General features: G+C 58.1%; 1 protein-coding gene and 1 long non-coding RNA gene across 7 annotated transcripts in view; one reads left to right on the forward strand and one right to left on the reverse strand.

Annotated features, from left to right (window-relative positions):
- Positions 1 to 18,009, reverse strand: part of TRIOBP (TRIO and F-actin binding protein) — a 55,934-nt gene that overhangs the window by 10,426 nt on the left and 27,499 nt on the right. For 3 of the 6 annotated variants that reach the window (XM_087448935.1, XM_087448934.1, XM_087448936.1), the window contains 6 exons: positions 7,386 to 7,442; positions 4,789 to 4,857; positions 4,577 to 4,666; positions 4,076 to 4,185; positions 2,101 to 2,629; positions 1,370 to 1,480 (listed from right to left, as the gene is read on the reverse strand). In XM_087448935.1, the coding sequence (XP_087305061.1) occupies positions 1,370 to 1,480; positions 2,101 to 2,629; positions 4,076 to 4,185; positions 4,577 to 4,666; positions 4,789 to 4,857; positions 7,386 to 7,442 (966 nt within the window). Of the gene's footprint in view, positions 1 to 678; positions 1,148 to 1,369; positions 1,481 to 2,100; positions 2,630 to 4,075; positions 4,186 to 4,576; positions 4,667 to 4,788; positions 4,858 to 7,385; positions 7,443 to 12,738; positions 12,943 to 16,819; positions 16,958 to 18,009 lie in introns of those variants that run through there. The other 3 variants (XM_087448938.1, XM_004437836.2, XM_087448937.1) reach the window with 3 other exon arrangements.
- LOC147913732 (uncharacterized) lies at positions 13,134 to 17,804 on the forward strand. The gene is made up of 3 exons (XR_015556358.1): positions 13,134 to 13,318; positions 14,047 to 14,134; positions 16,811 to 17,804. It is a non-coding gene; the product is annotated as an uncharacterized LOC147913732 (long non-coding RNA).

The following is an 18,009-nucleotide window of genomic DNA, read 5'->3' on the forward strand; positions in this document are numbered from 1 at the left end:
CCAGAGCCTGGGATCCCAGCCTTCTTTTCTGCTTCAGGCAATGGTGTGCTTACTGGAGGCAGTTGATCGTCAAATTTTTAGGAATTTCGTGACGCAGATGCTAAGCACAGCCATTATTAAAATTAAATTATATAAACTTATAATTAATTACATTAAAACAAAGCTGGTACTCAATATTCATCTCTTCCTAATTATTTCACTGCATTTTATTATTTTCTCTGCTCTTGAGACTATTTACCTCTATATCTGTATGGTGGAAATGCTATATAATGGCACACACGTATCTTCCCAACTCCATGTTCAGGGACGTAGTGGGAGTATTTATACCACGGACGTTGGCAAACATTACAAATCAGGGCTTGATTTATTGTTGTGTTGATTGTCTAGACTTAAGCAAGTGATGAGAAAATGCTAACAATGCAGATTAAACTGAAAAGTGTGCCAGGTCTATGACTATCACATTGTAAACAGAACAGAAACCCGAGGAAATACTGACACTGACCAAGTAAAGTTCCAACATAACGTGTTCTCATCTTACTCCTTGACATAAACAAAAACGTCAACCAAAATTCATGTTAGGACGACGCTCGTTTGTCAGTTAGCTGTGGATACAAGCATTCGGAAAAAACAATGAAAGCATTCTGAGGAAAATCAATTTGCTAAATGGAATTCACAATAAAAAGTATTATGTAGTTTTTATTTGTAATTTGTGTACTAAACATCCTTTATATCAGTAAAATTGGTAATGAACATATGTTAAGTGTGGATTTATATACACACACGTATTTTTCTGTCAAAAGTGTTTCCAGACATGACCAAAGGTCCCCAGGGGACCAAAATCACCCCCATGAGAACCGCTGTCCTAGCAGACTGTGCGTCCCCCGAGGGCTGTGGAGGCTCCCACGTCCCGCAGACCACCTTGTGCAGGGCCTCGGCCTGGCAGGCCTGGGCAGGATGTCCCTGTTTAGGGGGAAACTCCCGGGGGCCTGCCCCCTGGGGTTCCCCCTCTCCACTGGCCCCCCACTTCCCAGGGTGGGGTGGGAGAAGGGGTCCAGGTGCATAGGGTCACGCAGGGGCTCACACATGGCTCTGTAGTCAGCCGGACCCGAGCTCAGATCCCACCTCTGACATCTCCAGGCCGGGAGACCTTGGGCAAGTCACATAAGCTCTCATAGCTCAGTGGCCTTGTCTGTAAAACGTGCACAGTGACCATGTCCACCCACTGGGGAGATTGAGTGGATGATGCATGTCAAATTTCTCACACGGGTCCTGGGACACAGGCAGGGCTCCCAAAACACTAGCTGTTTTCTGAGAACATGGCAACCAGAAACCTGCCCCCATCCCCCATGAAACAGCTCCCCAGCCTCACCTGTGAGATGTAGCCTGGGGGGACGTGGCCGTCCTCCTGGGATCTGGGTGCACCCTGAGGGGCCTCCCCTTGGAGACGCCACGCCTCCAGCTGGGCACGAAGAGACTGGACCTGTGAGGGGAGGAGGCAAGGTCAGCGGGGGACTGGAAGCAGGGAGGGGGCTGGTGGGAGGCAGTGACGGGCTGTGGGTTTGAGAAGGGGAAGCGGGCCTGGTGAGGAGATGTGGGCGAGGGGCACAGTCCAGCTGTTTCCTGGATGGCCAGGTCAGTGACTCAGGAGAGCTTTGTCCCAGAGAAGGCTAGACAGGGTTGGGAGCAGGACACCGTGGTCAGATATTTACCACACGATGTAAGTGGCGGGGGAAACGTCTTTGAGCCTTCGTGTCCCATCAGTAAAAGTGGATGAGGTCTACCCTATGGGGCCATAAGGCTGCTGTGAGGGTTACATGAGCCAGTGTAGGCAAAGAGGGCCTAGGACAAGGCTTGGTATGTCAAAGGTACTAAATAAATGCTCTCTCCCGTCTCTTCCCTTCTCTGTGGTTGCTGAGAACAGAACTAAGAAGGAAAACAAACAAACAAAAAAACCAAGGTCCAGGAAAGAAAATTCCATTTCACAAGGAGTCTGAGGTGTCAGACTGGATCAGGGGTGAGCTCCCCATCACTGTAGGTATGCAAGATAAATGCCATAGGTGACTGCAGGGGTAGGAGGCGCGTTGGTGGGGTGATGCCTACCTCCTTCTCCAGCACCTCGTGGCTGTCGCTCGGGGGTCCCCGGCGCTCCCCACGGCTCTGGTTGAGCAGGGCGGTGAGGGGCACCCGCTTGTTCTCCCGCAGGGGCAGCTTCTCCAGCTCCTGCCACTTCTTCTCTATCTCCTCACTGAGCCGGCTCTGCTGGTCCTCAGTCAGGGGTGCGCCCAGACCCCGGCGTGGCCCCTCGCCAGCCGGTGTCTCTGTGGCCCTGCTCTCCGTGGCCTCGAACCACTTGCGCCGCTCCTCAGAGCGCTGGGCCAAGTCCCGCTCCAGCTCTTCCTGCTTGGCCGGGCGGTCAAGGGTGCGGGCCGGGGTGCGGGCCCGCTGCGGGGAGCCCTGAGTCAGCGGGGAGAGCTCCACATAGTCCAGCGACTGCCGCTGCCCGTCTGCCTTCCGCGGGCCACCGCCCCGGCCGATGAGCTCAGAGCCCACGCGCTGCTCCCCCGCCTTCAGGGAGCCCTTCTGGGTGCCGTAGCTGTGCAGCGTGTTTTCCTTATTGCAGTCGGAGAGCCTAGGGTGGCAGCAGAGCCACGTCAGGCAGGTCCTTACCCATTCAGTCCCAAACAAGCACTTCTGGAGTGCCACCGTGTGCCAGGGCCTGGGGACGGACCTCAGGGGAGGAAGAGCCCAGCCTGGACGTTACAACTAGAGCTTCCTCATTCGCAGACCCGGGAACCAGCCCAGCTCCACCACTCGCCAGCAGAGGGATCAGGCTATCTGGCTTCCCTCTTTGAGCCTCGGTCACCTCATCTGTCACATGGGACAATGCCTCTCACAGGACGGATGAGGACCAGGTGAGCCACTGTGTGCAAAGCAACCAGGAAGCCCTTTGCAAATGGTGATCAAAGCGTTATTATTAAAAGTACTGGGGAGACAGGGTCCTGGGCTCCCAGTGGAACAGGGGAGATGCCCACAGTCCCTGCTGAGGAGGCAAACAGTGACCTCTGGGTGCACAGAGTACGGATGGTGGAGACTTAACAACTGGGCGGCTCTCCTCTTCTTCCACAGCAATAGCTGGGTACATGGTCGCCCAGCCCCAAACTACACTTCCCAGCGTCCCCTGCGGCTACATGTGGCCACGTGACTACATTCCGCCACTGGGTGTGAGAGGACAGGCGTGCCCTGGCCTGACTGCTGGCTGGGACTCCATGAGAACCTGCAGTCCTTTGGCCCAGAGGCAGAGCAGTGAGTTGAGGGCCGCAGAACCGCCCCAGCAGGTCTGGACTATATACCTTTAGACTGTTCTGGAGAGAGAAACACACCTCTCCCTTGTTTAAGCCACTGTTTGGGGTTTCTTTGTTATAGCAGCTGAGCCTATGTACTAAATAATAGTCCAGCTGCAGAGTACTTCACAGTTGATAAAGGGCCTCCATGCACGTCCTCACACGACACTCAGCATGACAGACGAGGAACCTGAGACTCGACGAGAGCAACTGGCCGTGTTGAACAGCCAGGTGTGGCCAGGCTGGGGGACTCGTACTTCCATTCCTGCTGCCCAGCAGTCACCAGTCCCAGCCACCGTGGGCGTCTGGGGTTTAGACTGTGTGGGGCTCTACCACTAGGTAACAGCCCTCCTGCCCCTCTACCTGCGGCGACCTCCAGAGGGAGTGAGCTCCCCCCGGACTACCCAGCCATCCCCTTTCCCTAACACAGGCTCGGACACAGCCTCCACAGCAGAGACAGTCAGCCACCCAGCGGGGGCCTCTGACTCACCTGCATCTTCTCTCCCCACCGTCTCAGGATGTGGGGGGATATAAGCAGACGGCAGTGGAACCTCAAATCTCAATGTGTTTCTGGATGACTGCCAAGAATGCTCACTGCCCTCTCCCCATTTTGTTGATAGAGAAACTGAGGCCCCGAAGGTACAGCCACAGGGCCCTCAGATCACTGCCAGGACCCCACTCAGGGATGCAGGGTGAGTGCCTCCTCCAAGGCCCTGGCCCAGCCCAGCACGTACTTGGTAACATCCGGGGCTGAGGTTGGGCGCACAGTCTTCCTCAGAGCCTCGATCCAGTTCCTCCGGATGCCCGAGGTCATGGCCGACAAGGTATAGACAGCGTCCTTAGTCTGCAAGTCCACCCCATGGATAGGTTGCCACCTGGCCGGCCTCATCACTCCCTCCCCACTATGGACCCCACGGAGTGCGGCCTTTCCCTCCCAGGAGGGTGTCCAAGATCTTGAACCTGGAGGTGAGCAGAGGGTACAAGACCTCCCCTCCAATAGTCTCAGAAGAGCCCCACTGGCTCCAAGACCTTCCCAACATTCAAACTGCCCCTGCAGTGATATCTGGGACCTCCCCGGATATGCTAAGTGCTGGCAACAGAGCTGCTGACTGGCTCTGAGGACAGTCTCTAAATAAATGAGTGACAGCAGTCTCTGACGGTGAGCCACGCTCTACACCAACACCTCCTCTGGGGTGCCCTCCAGTCATGCCAGCCCCCGCCACACGCAGCCTCACGTGGATCTGGAAGCCATAGTTGCGCTGCACCGCATACTCAGTGACGTCCGTGCAGGAGCGCAGGTCGATCTCGCCATCCAGCTCGTCTGCCTGCAGCAGGAAGGCCCACGATGATCCACATTCTCCGTGGATCCCACTGGAGCCCCCCAAGCCCCTTGCAGGGGTCCTCCCGCACCTGATGGGGAGGGAGCCCTCCCACCTCGTGGTCTCACCTCCTCAGCAGTGGAGTCCCTGTAGTACTTGAGGCTTGAATCGGTCAGCACGAACCAGTGCTTCTTCCACTGTGAAGGAGAGGGGGCGGTGAGCCGGGGAGAGTGGACTGAAAGAGCATGTGTGCGCCATTCTGCAGGCGTCCTGGGCACTGCCAGGTCCACCGTTCTGCTCACAGGAGGGCCTGGCACCCTAATCTGCCTGCTGAGGGGCGGGGGGCAGGCGAATCCACATTAGAAGTTAGCCTCCATTTCCTCTCTGAGCCTCAGGGGCAGCATCTGTGAAATGGGCCAGCTTCTCCTCAGTAACCATGCCCTCCCTTTCCCCTGGGAGCCCTTCTCTGATTTGCTGACACTTCCATACCCCTCTGATCCTTTCCTCCAAGATGGCCAAGGCTCTACCAGCAAGTCCCCACAGTGCAGGCCAGGAAGGGGCTGTGACCTGCGTAAGGTCATTTGCCTGGCCAGTCAGGGATGAGAACTTCACAAGCCTTTTTCCATATGCCCCTCTGGATCACCTCGGTGGCCAAGGACAAGTCCCCCAGAGAGGAGGACTGGAAGGTGACCCGGGGCAGGCAACTGAGTGCTGGTCGGATTCCGTTTCCTGATCCGGTGCTGGTTACACGCGTGCTCAGCTTGTGGGAATGAATTATCTGTACATGCAGGGTGTCTCTCTCTGCTCCAGCAGGGTTAGCCTGGCAGGACACCCAGGAAAGGGACGGGGGCACCAGAACAGCCTGATATGAAATGTGCCAAGCTCAGCCCACCTCTGGGCTTCTGGCCATTCGCTGGAATACCAGTCGAGGTCCACCCACTGCCAGGGTCAGCACATGTCACCCAGTCCCCGGCCCTCCTGGGGCTCCCTCACACCACCAGGCCCTACCCACACTGTTTGTTATTTCAAGTACTTAGCTTTCCTTCCTCAAGAAGATGGAAAGTTTTCAAGGAAGTGTCAGGATGACACTTCCTACCTCTTTCCACACTGCCTCCTCTAAGAAACAGGGTTTTAGCATCCAACAGATCTAGATTACAACTATATCCCTTGCTAGCTGTGTGTCTTTAGTCAAGTGTCTTGACCTCTCTGAGCTTCAGTCTTCTGACTTGTAAAGTTGGGCCAATAAGGAGTCCCTAAGCCTTCTTGTGAGGTTAGAAATTCCTAACCTTCCCTTGAGTCTCTCATGGCACTTGGCATAGGGTCAGGCACTGGGTGGTTGGGGACTGTTCTCAGAACCAGCCTGCTCTTCCTGAGTGGCCCGAGTTGCTGCTCGGGACCTGGGGTGTCCCTCCGTAAAGCGGGGCAGGGGTTCTATGCCAAATGATCTCTTTGGCCCTTCCAGGCCTAGTCGAGGACAGTCTGAGATGGGAGCTGGATGGAGCTCCGTGGGCCTCAGGAACCTCGAGTTCTAGGCCTGGGTCTGCCCAAGGTGCTGCTAGGCCTGGAAGAGATCGAAGCCCCTGTGGGCCTGTCCCCTGTCTGTGCACGAGGGGGTTAGGCTGGCTGAACTCCCAGAGCCCTTCCAGCTTGGACATTCCAAAACCCTGTATAGGAGAATGAGTAACGGTCGGTTCTGGGTGGGGCCCATAATCTCTGCCCTTCAGAGACCCTGGAGGGGGAAGCGGGATGGGTTACTGGCCAGGTGCCAGGCCTTGTGTGAGCCTGGAGCACAGCCGCCAGAGGACAGGCAGGCAGGCAGCGGGGACGGAAGGCTGTGGGCTGGAGGGACTAAGACATGTGGGCAGGAAACACAATGAGATTCCCTTTGGCTCCAAGCCCTCCCTGGCATGCGGGCTGCACGCAGACCCAAGCCGCAGGCGCATGCAGGACAGGGGCGATGAGACGTCCCCTCCCAGGCTGGGTGGGCAGGAAGCCAGCTCCAGCCTGGCAGCTGAAAGGGCAGAGTCGGTGAAAGGCCACTGTCCCTTCTGGTTCTAAAGACGGACACATTGGAGAAAGGGAAGGGTTATTAGCTGAAGCCCCAGCAGGCACGGAGGGCTGTGTGGGACCTCTGTGACTCTGCTATCCACCCTGGAAACAATCATCATTATCCATCATGCCCATTTCACCGATGTGGCGACTGAGGCCAGAGGAAGCTGTGACTCAACCAGAGGCCCCAGGTTGGTGAGACGTCAAGAAATGTGCTCTGAGCCCCACCCCGGGGCAGCGGGGCTATTGATGGCTGAGTCTTGGGAATCTGTATGTGTCTCAGGCCAGATAATCTCTGTGAACCTCTCCACCCAGGCCCCTTGGGTACCCAGCCAGTCGTCAAGAGGTGGGAGGGCTCCTGGTGAGAGGAGGGCATGGGGTGCAGGGCGTGAGTCACCTTCCATCCCTGGTGACTTTTACACTCTGCAGCCTGCTCTACAAGGCTCAAAGGTGATTGGCAGCCTCTGCCCTCCCATCCCCATGGCCCAAGGCCCTCTTTCTGACTGGACACGAAACACTCCACCCTCAGAGTTCCACTCTGGCCCCCACCCTGGAGCCCCTCTACCCAGAGGCCAGGGACAGGCCTGGGAAGCAGCTCGGCCTCCTGGGGTGCCCCAGGGACCTGAGAGGGCACTGCAGCAGGTCACCCTCCTCACCTCCCGCTTAGCCCTCCTACCTCTCCTGGCTCGTCCAGGATTGACATCCATCCTTTCTTGAAGTTGAGCAAGTCGGGCTGTGGGGAGACGAGGAGGCAGATGAGTCAGCTTAGCGGAGAACCAAATGGGGCTGGGGAGGAAGAGATGCTGTGCTCATCCTGCCCCCGAATCCGGTAAGACTGAGGTCCTGGGAAGCCAGGAAAGAGGGCTGAGGGCCCAGTAACTCCCAAATCCAGGCAGGCTCCCCAGCCACTGAGGCAGCCTTGGCCCCGTTCCCCAACATCCGGCAATGTCTGAGAGCCAAGAGGGTGGGCTGGGTGACTGGCGCCTCCGCCACAGATGTCCAAGCTCCCCTGCCATCGGCCTCCTTCCTCACCCAGGAGTAAGACAGAGGCGCCGGGAGAACTCTGCCTGTAAAGAGACCCTTCGAGGGGCCAGCCTGGTGGCCCAAGCAGTTAAGTGTGCGCGCTCCACTGCGGCGGCTCAGGGTTCGCTGGTTCGGATCCCGGGCGCGCACCGACTCACCGCTTGGCAAGCCATGCTGTGGCGGCGTCCCATATAAAGTGGAGGAAGACGGGCACGGATGTTAGCTCAGGGCCAGTCTTCCTCGGCAAAAAGAGAAAGATTGGCATGGATGTTAGCTCAGGGCAGCTCTTCCTCACAAAAAAAAAAAAAGAGAGAGAGACCCTTCGAGAGCTCCAAACAGGCTGCCCAGGAGCTGAGCGAACCACCCAGTCCCTCTTGCTGACAAGGCCCGAGCGGCCCACCAGGAAAATGCCTTAAAGCTCCTACCCACCCCCAACCTCCTGTGGTCCAACCAACCCTGCTCTTCCCTTGTCTCCTGGAAACCCTGAAAGATGGAGCCAGGCCCAGGCCCAGGCTGGGGTCAGAGATCCTCTGGCCCCCCTAGATCTCTGGAAGGGCCAGGGAGATGGTACCTCAGTCCTGGCAAGCCCTACCTGGTGGGTGCTTCCCAGTGGGGCTCGGCCCCGGGGTCTGGGGGTTCCCAGCTGCAGCATGGTCCACGGGGGCCCGTGAGCTAGGTACCCCCACCTAGGCCTAGATGAAGAAGCTGCTCATCCAGGCATTTTCTCTGGCCTTGCCCATCTGGTGGGCACCAGCCACCAGACCTTCCTGCCCACTGGGGAGACCTCTCTCCAGTCTAAGTCCCGTCCCTCTGCAGAGTCTCAGCTCCGGCCCACTGGTGGGCAGGGAGGAGGCGGCCACCTGTTGCCATGGCTCTGAGCCCACCTATCAGGACTCGCATCGCAGCCTCACCAGGCCAAGGTGTCTGGTTGCGTGGAGGGAGCGGGTGGCATGGCTTGGGGGTGAGCAGCAATGATGACGGCGGCAGCTGGACACCTGGAAACCAGAGCCACCTGACCTGGCCACCTCTCCTGACCCGCCTTCCTCCCAGGGAGCCCTTCTCTTCTTCCTCAGGTGGAGGAAGTGGCCTGAGATGGGCTTGGGCCAGCAGCCTGGACAGCCACAGCCACCCATAGCCGTGGCCGTGGGACCAGGGCCCCTGGATCTCGGCAGGCCAGCAGCCCCACCTCTGCATTGCAGTCCCTCCCTGCAGACCTGTGTAACCGAGGGGACATGGGCCCTGCTCAGAGCTGGGAAGCCCTGGGGCTATACGCCCTGTCTCTCTCCTCTCTTCCCTGCCCTATTTCCCACGGGTGTCCAGGGTCATCCCAAGCTAGCACTGAAAACTGGTAGCCACGCTCAAGGCCACCAAGTCACCTGGGTCCACCTCATTCAAACTGGGACCTCCGGTGGCCCCAGGGCCTGGCATGCTGTGGCCAGGCCCCAGGGAAAACCTAATGAATAAATATCCACCCTCCTCTACCTCCCTGGTCTGAATTCCTGTGCTTTGGCGGCAGTCCCCATCTCTACCCCCCAGCCCTGAGGAGCCAGGCTTTCTGGGGTGGCACATGGAGCTGGCATCACTGTGCTGACGCAGGGGAACGCCCTGGGAAGGACCAGCAGATGACCCAGCCAATCGGACTGTGCCAGGGCTAGGAGACCAGCCATAGGCTTCCAGAGGAATGACAGGCTGAGACCCCAAGGGCTGCCTGGGAAGTGGGGTCACAGTGACCTTCCTAAGTCACATTCCCTCCCTGGGCCTGGCTGCCTACTGTGGCAAATGATGGAGGGGTTCCTGCCCTCCCCCAAACTTTGTGAGAGAACTGAATGTGCCATGTATGGAGAAGTCTGGTGACCCTCTGGAAGCCGGTACAAACACACCGCACGCCACATCAGGCACGAGATGGCACGGTGACCTTGGGGAGAGGAGACCTGCCAATGTGAGTTTTTAAACCCGCTGGCAGGGGAGGTCCTGCAGTCACCTGAGAACCGCCCCCCCACCACCCCCACGCCGCCAGGGTCAGAAGGTCTGATAACCTAAATCTGTCACTGCGCCTTCACACACGGCTCCTCAGGCCCGGTCACCCTGCTTCCACCTGCAGGAAGCCCACCTTCTCCTTTTTCCCTCAGGAACACCAGCAGGCTCTCGTAGCCCGCCTTCTTCCCTTTGGCCACGGCCACAGATCAGCACTGCCTCCTGCCTGCCTGCACCGTCGACATGGCCTCCTCTATGCACACTCTGGCAGGGGGACCCACTCAAAAAAGCCTAGTGTCACAAGTCTGCTTAAAACCTCCAAGTCTGGCTTCTAAACAAGATCCAGCTGCCTTAGGATGGCACAAAAGCCTTAGTCCACCCTTTCAGCCTGGTCTCCCCCCTGCATAGGGGGTCCCATGTTTATGTCACCACCCATCCTCTCTTATCCCCAGCACATCAGGTCGCTGGGCCCTCCACACACGATTGTGTCCTCTCTGCTTGAATACCAAGCTTCCTCCTCCTCCGCTGACCAGAACCCCTACTCATGCCTTAAGACCCTGTCTGAGGGTCTTTATTGCCACCTCTGAAGCCCCCTTCCCAGACACACCACACACTACACCAGCTGCCCTCCTCCAGCCTCTGTTGCATCCATGATTATCTTGAATCGACTTACTTAGCCCTCACAGGCTACATTAGAGGCAATTCACAGGCAGGGACATGCGCTGTTCACCCTCCAGGACCCAGGGGCACAGAGAATGTTTGCAGAAATCTCTTCCTTTTTTTTTTTTTTAAGAACCAGGCACTGTTCTAGGCCAAGAAATCCACTGTGAACGAGAGATGTGGCCCCTGCCCGGGTGGGACTCAGGAGAGACAGACAATAAACAAGGGAACAGGTATATAATTTGACGCCAGGCCTGGCTGGGGAATGAGGCTCCGGGGGGCAGGGCTGCTCCAGCCTAAGGCAAAAGGACAAAAGGAGGCGGAGTGGATCCTGACTCCAGGCCCGAAAGCCAGAAGCCTCCAAGCATTTTCCCCTCCACAGCACCAGTACCACTTGCTCCATGCAGATCCCTGAGGTCAGGCACGAGGGTCAGGGAGATGGGGCCAGGAGAGAGGGAAAGGCAGTGAAGAAGGTATAGGAGGGACGCCAGCCTGGAGTAGGCTCAGGTCTGAAGGCAGCCAGGATGAACCCAGCAAACACAGTCAGTGGGATCACGAGCCTCCTCTCTGCCCTAACACCGCTCATGGCTCCCCAGTGCCCTGACCAAAGCCCAAGATGCTTTCCCTGGCCATTGAGGCCTCCTTCCCGGCCCCTTGTCTCGCCTTTCCCCAAACATGACCACCGGCCTTTGTCCACACCGTTCCCTCCTCCCAGGCCATCTCCACCTGACAAAGTCCTGCAATCATAGGAGGGCATCTCCCTCGGGAAGCCCCCTCCCCCCAGCGGGGCTGTCCCTCCTCCAAGCACTACCACAGGCCACTTCTAGCAGCCTCACCCTGTTCAGCCCGTGCTTCCCCACGAGATGCAACTGTGTGCATTTCTTATCTCACCCCAGAGAGAAAACTGGGACAGACCTGGATACAAATTCTGGCTCAGCCAGGGCCCAGCCTGGTCACCCGGGGCTTGTTCCTTCACCTCCCCACACCTCAGTGACCTCGTCTGTCAGATGGGGAGTTACTATCAAGCGTGAAGAGTTGACTCTGGGAATGTGAAAGCATCCAGCCCAGGACCTGGCAGGCACCCAGTGGGCAATGCCCAGGGGGTGGGGGGGTGGCAGGACACTGACTCAGCTCCTCCTCCGACATCCCCCTCTGCTCCCCGACGGGGAAGGGGAGGCTGCTGACGACAGGAAGGGCCAGCAGGGAGGTGGCAGGATGTGCGGAGGCCGAGGAAGTCCAGGCAGCGGCCAGGTCATCACACTCACAGGGGCAGAGGCCCTTGGTGCCAATCCCCCAGAGGCCCCGCCCACTCCTGGTCGGGGTCTCCACTCACTTGACGAGAGGGGACGCGCGCATGCTCATACCCACCCTGCTCAACCCCCACCTCCCGCCCCCCAGGCTGTCAGAGCCTCCCTAAGCACTAGTCAGAAACCAAAAGCAGCCCCGCCTCTCCCTTCCAGAACCTCATGGTCAAGAGGCCAGACTGACCTGGAAAGAAGCTACTCCTTCCCTTACTCTCAGGGTAACCTTGGGCAACTCACCAATTCCCTGCAAGCCTCAGTTTACCTGACTGTGAAATGGGGATAATGGTGACCACGGCAGTGCGGTGCAATACGATAATTAAGGCACAGGTATTGATAGAGCCTGGGTAGGGCTCATCCCCAAGAGAAAGACAAACCACTGCCATCGTGTCCCCCACCCCCACTCGGGGCTTGCCCCACCCAAGGCCTCAGCGCCCCTGCGAAGGGGCCAGCTCGAGAGAACCGGTATCCTGCCGCTTGAGAAATCCCAGGATGGGCTCCCAGACAGGGCGGGACGGGGCGGCCCCTTCTCATCCACCCAACCGCCGGTCAGTGCCCACACAGGAGGGCAGCCCTCCCAGGCCCGGGGCAGAGACCCATCCGAGCCGGGGAGCGCCTCTCTCCAGCCCAGGGCGAACACCCAGACCCAGGCGGGGCCCACCTCGGCTCCTCCCACAGCTAGGAGCCCCAGGAGCCCCTAGGGGTCTGGCAGCTTGTGGGGATCAGATCAGGTCTTCACCAAGGGGGATGAGGGGAGGCGGGAAAAGACCACCCCGAAACCGTTCGTGACGGTCCCGCAAAAGTGAGGACAGGGGGTGCCCGGGACGGGGCGTTGCCATCTCCTCGGGGTCGCCCGGGCTTCAGGCCGGGAAAGGTGAGGAGGAGGCTGGGGGAAGGTGAGGCAGGACGGCCGGCCCGTGCGCTGGGGCCGCCCCGTCTTCCGGCCGAGCCCTCCTCTGGCCTCGGGAAGTGAGAAGGGGGCTGTCCGGGAGGCGGGCGGCTGGGCTGGGGCTCGGGCCGCCGCTTTCACCCCGGCCTGGGGCGCACGGAGGCTGCCCGGGGGGCACTCACCGTCATGGCGGCGCCCCGGGGCGGCGGGAGCAGGAGGCAGGAAGGGGGACAGGGCTCTCGGGCCGGGCTCAGCGGCGCGGGAACCCCGCCGCCGCCGCCGCCCCTCTCGGCCGCCCGCCGCCGCTCCTCCGGCCCTTCCCTTCCCCGGCGCTGCCCCGGCCCCTTCCATCCGCCCATAAAACTTTTTTTTTTTTCAAACTTCCTGGGAGGATCCGGGCGGGCCAATGGGCGGCGGGGACGCCGGGACGAGCAGCGGCGGGGGCCGCGGGCGGGCCAATGGGAGCGCGGGACGGGCCCGGGGGCGGGGCCTGCCGCGACGGGACGGGCGCGCGCGGCCGGGCGGGGCGGGCGGATGGGGGCGGAGGGAAGGGAAGGCGGGCCGGGTTCAGCCCCGGGCGCGCTGGGAGGAAGGAAGAGCCCAGCGTGCCGGTGACTCCGTCGGGCCACGGCGCGGAGTGCAGGGTGGAGGCAGCCGGGTGTGGCCCCGCGTCGTCCCGGCTACGGCTCCCCAGCCCCAGCCGCGAGCCGCCGGACGGAGCGGTGGGTCCACTAGGGCTCGGCGCCTCGGTTCGATGGAGAGGTGGGCAAAGCACCCAGTACTAACATCTCAGCGGGCCCCACTCACCGAGCCCCGCTCGTCACCTGTGTAATCGACTCTCGTCCCCACCAAAACCTGACAGGGAGGCGTCCTTGTCCCCTTTTTACTAATGAGAAAACAGGCTCAGAGAGGTGAGCCAGCTTGTCCAAGGCCACACAGTAAGAAGAGAGGGGAATCCTAGCACGAAATCTAAGCACAGAGTAAGTTCTGGAATGGCAAGGCCTTGCCCAAATGCCCCCTTCTCACAAGCAGGTCTTTCTGGGTTTAAGAATCTCGTTTTGGGTTCTTGGGTGTGAGCGTACACCCGTTTCTCACGTTTCCAGAGCACTTGGCAGTTTCTAAGAGGCTTTTTGCCTGCAGGAGCTCATCTGAGTTCCAAATTGGTGGAATTTGTTGCTAAATGCATGTGGTAGCTTGTGTGGCATTGTGATTCAAACCCTGTGTTACCTTAAGCAAGGTACTTAACCTCTCTGTGCCTCAACTTCACCCTCTGTAAAATGGGATAATGCTATTATCTCATAGGGTTGCTGTAGGATTAAGTGTTAAATTAAGTAAAGCACCCAGAACAACCCCTTTATCCCTAGTTAGCTATCCTCAGATAGGGGGCCAAGGGAGCTTAGAATAATTGCCATTTCAATTATTCTGCCATCTCAGTTTGGGGTTCAAAAATTATTGCTGTCATAATTATAATTACTATCCCCATTTCACAGATCCAGAAATGGAGGCCTAGGGAGCTGAAGTTCTTTCCCAGCATTTCCACTGGGAGCCTCTCCTCCACCCTGAGGAATGAGGCCAGGGGTAAGCCCACCTTCCTCCAGAAACTGGCCTTCTGGCATCCCCGTGCTGAGTTTTCCCACCCTACCCTGCACCTCACTCAGGCATCAGTCCCTGGGAGAGCGAGTGAACACACAGAGGACCTCACCTACCACCAGTGCCCTGGCCCAGTGGCCTGGGCACCTGATGGCACCAGCCTCTTTGCTGGTTTCCTGGCCTCTGGGACGACGTTTCTAGTACCCTCAACTCAGTGGTCAGACCACTCCCCTGCTCATAATTCTGCACTGCTTCCCCAATGCTAATAGACCGGCTCTACATTCTTGTTCCAGGCAGTCAGCGCCCAGCATCATCTGGCCCCTGCCTTCTGTCCTCTGTCATTATATACACACATTTTACATGCTAGGGATACACAACGCCGGACAACTGGGAATTCCCAGAATAAGCCAGGTCCTTTGTACCTCGGATGGGACTGCACATGTTGTTCTCTGCCGTGCCTGGAACATTTCCCTTCCTGTCCTCTGTGCCCCAACACATACACACTCTCTCTCCCTCCCCTTCTCTCATTCCCTCCCTCCAAATGTTTGTTTGCCTGGAAAATTCCTCCTCATCCTTCAAGTCTCAGTCCAAAGGAAGCCAAAGTGCCCCTAGCACAGACTTGGAATCTCCTTGTCCAGCGTTCCCTGCCCAGTGCTCCCCGCATCTGTACATTCCCCCACTGAAGTGAGGACCACAGTGTGTTCTACCCAGTTACACGGCATTATCCTCACCAAACTGTGAGCTCCTTGTGGGCAGGGACAGAGTGTCCTTTGGCTCTGTCTCAGAGGCCAGCCCAGGGCCTCAGCCCATGGTAGGTCCTTAGGAACAGTGGTCAAATGAAGAACGCACAAATGGAGGAATGACTGCCTTACCACAACTTGCCCTGGTAGGACAGAAATGACACAGCCTCAGGACCCAGGAGTGAGTTAATAACCAGAGCCACCAAATTTGGAGGTTATCCTCTCCAACCATTACTCTCTTGAGAATAACAGTGTGAGGCTCAGAGAAAGAAGACAATGGCCCAAAGCCACACAGTTTAGGGGCAGAGACAGAACTCAAGACCAGGCTTCTTGGCCCTTGACCTTGGGCTAAGTTCACCATCCATCCTGAGAGATGTTTGAAGCTGCTCTAGGTAATTGTCAGCGAGGCTACACCGGCAGTTCCAACCCTCAGCTCCTGATTTTCCTCATTTCCAGATGAGAGCATAGCTGCAAAACTCGCTGAGCCTCAGTTGCCACATCTGTCTAATGGGAAAATCCGTGGAGACGCTCAGGGCTGCAGGGAGGGCTCAGGGAGATGAGGATGCACAGGGATGGGGAGCTCTGAGGCCAGCCACAGCAGGGTTCAAATCTTAGCTCTGCCCTTTGTGTGACCTAGAACAAGTGATTTCTCCTCTCTGAGCTTCATTTCCTCATCTGTAAAATGGACAATCTGAACCGCACCTGGTATGCCTGGTGGTGAGGGTTAAATGCAATCAGGCATGCCGTGCAATGAACACAGAGCTGAGCACGCCGTCGGTGCACAATACATGCCGGTTATTATCACCATCATCATTATCTCAGGGTTCTCGTCTGTCCCCATTTCTCTCCCCCGCTCTCCACCAGGGACTTACCTGGCCCCTCCTGCCAGACCTGCTGCGTGTGGGTGACCTTTAGTGTAGTCTGATAAGCTAATTCCGGCCCACGGCTTGTAGGTACCACCTGCCCAGCTAACCGTGTTTGCCTGACCACCTTGTGTCTTAACCCCCAGAGAGCAGCAGAGAGGAAATTCTGAAGTGGATGGGAAAGCCCCCCACCATTATGCCTCTGTGCATCTGGATCTCTCTGAGCCCTCCCTGGAGCCCTGAGTGTCCCATAGATTTTCCCCATTAGACAGATGTGGCAGCTGAAGCTCCATGAGTTTGGCTGCCGCCGTTCTCTTATGTGGGAATGAAGAAAATCAGCAAGAAGCTGGCTGCTCTAAACCCTAGCTGTGCGGCCTCGGGCAAGTCAACTCACCTCCCCGAGCCTCAGTCCCTTCATCTATAAAATGGGTATACCGTCTCTAACATGTCCGGCCTAGTGCTGGACCCAGAGCCAACGAGAGTACTAGAGTCAGCCTGTCACTGAGAGCAGAGACCCCACGAGGCGGCCTGTGGCCCCTGGAGATGGTCAGGCCCCTTTCCTCCCACTGTGTAGGGGGCAGGAGGGAGCAAGTCACAGCTGCCTCCCCTCACTGCCCTTGAGGAAACCCCGAACCAGAGGCCTGAGTGTTTACAGCCCTCTCTGGGCAGGGGCTGGGTTACGTAATGCCAGATGTTTGTGAAACTGGCTGAGGCCCAGGTCTGAGACACCCTTTGCAATCCTAGAGCCCCTGCAGGCCTTCTCTTCCTCTCCTCCGTCCCCCCAGCCTGCCTCCCCTTGGCCCGGTTGCTGACTGGGAGCTTTCAGCTGTGTAGATTATTCAGTCACCTCTCACCCTGAAAGCTGACGACAGCCCAGCCCTGCCCTGGAGGTGGGAGATCTGCTCACTCACAGAGACCACAGGCCCTTAGGACTCTGCTTCCAGCTCTCCTTTCTCTTGTGGGGTCCCCAAGTCCCTCCCCCTCAGCCCCCACTCTCTCTTCTTTGACTAACCTCCTCCCTCGCCTCCCCACCCACCCTCACCCCTCCCACCCCACTGCAGCCAGCCTACCCTTTGCCACCTGAGGACCCCCAGAGACAGCAGGAACGGATTGAACAGCGTGGGACGGTCCCCGGGCATCCTCCATGAGGTCACCAGTCGGCCCTTGAGTGGGCTCCCCGCCTTGCCCTCCGCTGGCCTCTTGTCTGCCTGTCAAACAGGGTCCAGTGTTGGCCCCCAGGCCCCTCTGGTGGGATGGGGGAGCCCCTGACTTGGCCCCCCCTGCCTGTTGTGCCATGCCCCCCTCAAAGGCCCAGGGTTCCCATCTCCCTCCTCTCCAGAGCTGCTGAGAAAAGAGCTTGTTAACTCATTCAAACTACGCGGTGTTTGGTTGACAGGGATCCTGCGGCTGCGCCCTTGGGGACGTGCAAACCACAGGTGGCCATCGGGAGGGGAGTGCGGACCACAGACGTGTGCTCAGCCCGCGTAGGGTTTTCAGATTATTTTGTGTTGGGTTCCAATGTTAAATAATCAGGAGGTTTAACATAGAATTACATATTTCTAGTTTCTCTTGAAATATCTAAAGTTGGGGAAACTCTGGGCCCCTCTTCCCCATGGCAACAACCATCTGGAGCCAAGAGGTCGCACAAGGGCCCCCCAAACTCAAGTCTCCCTTCTGCCTACTCTCCTCACCTTTGTGAAAGGAATGAGTCACAGACTTCTACAGCCACCCCCAACAGACCCCCAAAAGCGCCCCCTTTGGAGTCATCCTTGTTGGGGAAACTGAGGCCCCAACGAAGCAGAGGAATTTGCCCAAAGTCACACAGCAGGTCACTGGCCGAGGCAGGACAGAGTCCAGTGCCCAACTCTCCAGAATCCAGAGGCGGAACGTGAAGCATCAAAGCACAGGTCCAGGGGGACTTTGGGGGAAGGACCCCACCCTGCCACCACATCCCCCATCACCGCCCTGACCACTGCCGCTCCAGTTCAGCTCTGGCCCACAGCCAGGCATGCAGAAGGCGCTCACTAAGGGTATGTGAGTGAATAAACGAATGAATGAGGCAGTTATCAATTCTGTCCAGTCCAGGCTGCCTGGGGGTGGATCGAGAGCTTTTCCATGTGGTTGGGACGGTCTATTTTGTGGGGACTAGAGGGGGACCACTGTATTGCTATTTCCTCTTTGTTCACGAAACTCCGGCTCCAGGAAGTGTGAAGAAAGAACCCAGAAAGAGGAAGAGCAGAGTTGCTGGAGCCCCCATGAG

This window comes from Ceratotherium simum, chromosome 25, assembly GCF_057802395.1.
Source record: "Ceratotherium simum simum isolate JZ-2026a chromosome 25, ASM5780239v1, whole genome shotgun sequence".
In the NCBI taxonomy this organism is placed as follows: domain Eukaryota; kingdom Metazoa; phylum Chordata; class Mammalia; order Perissodactyla; family Rhinocerotidae; genus Ceratotherium; species Ceratotherium simum.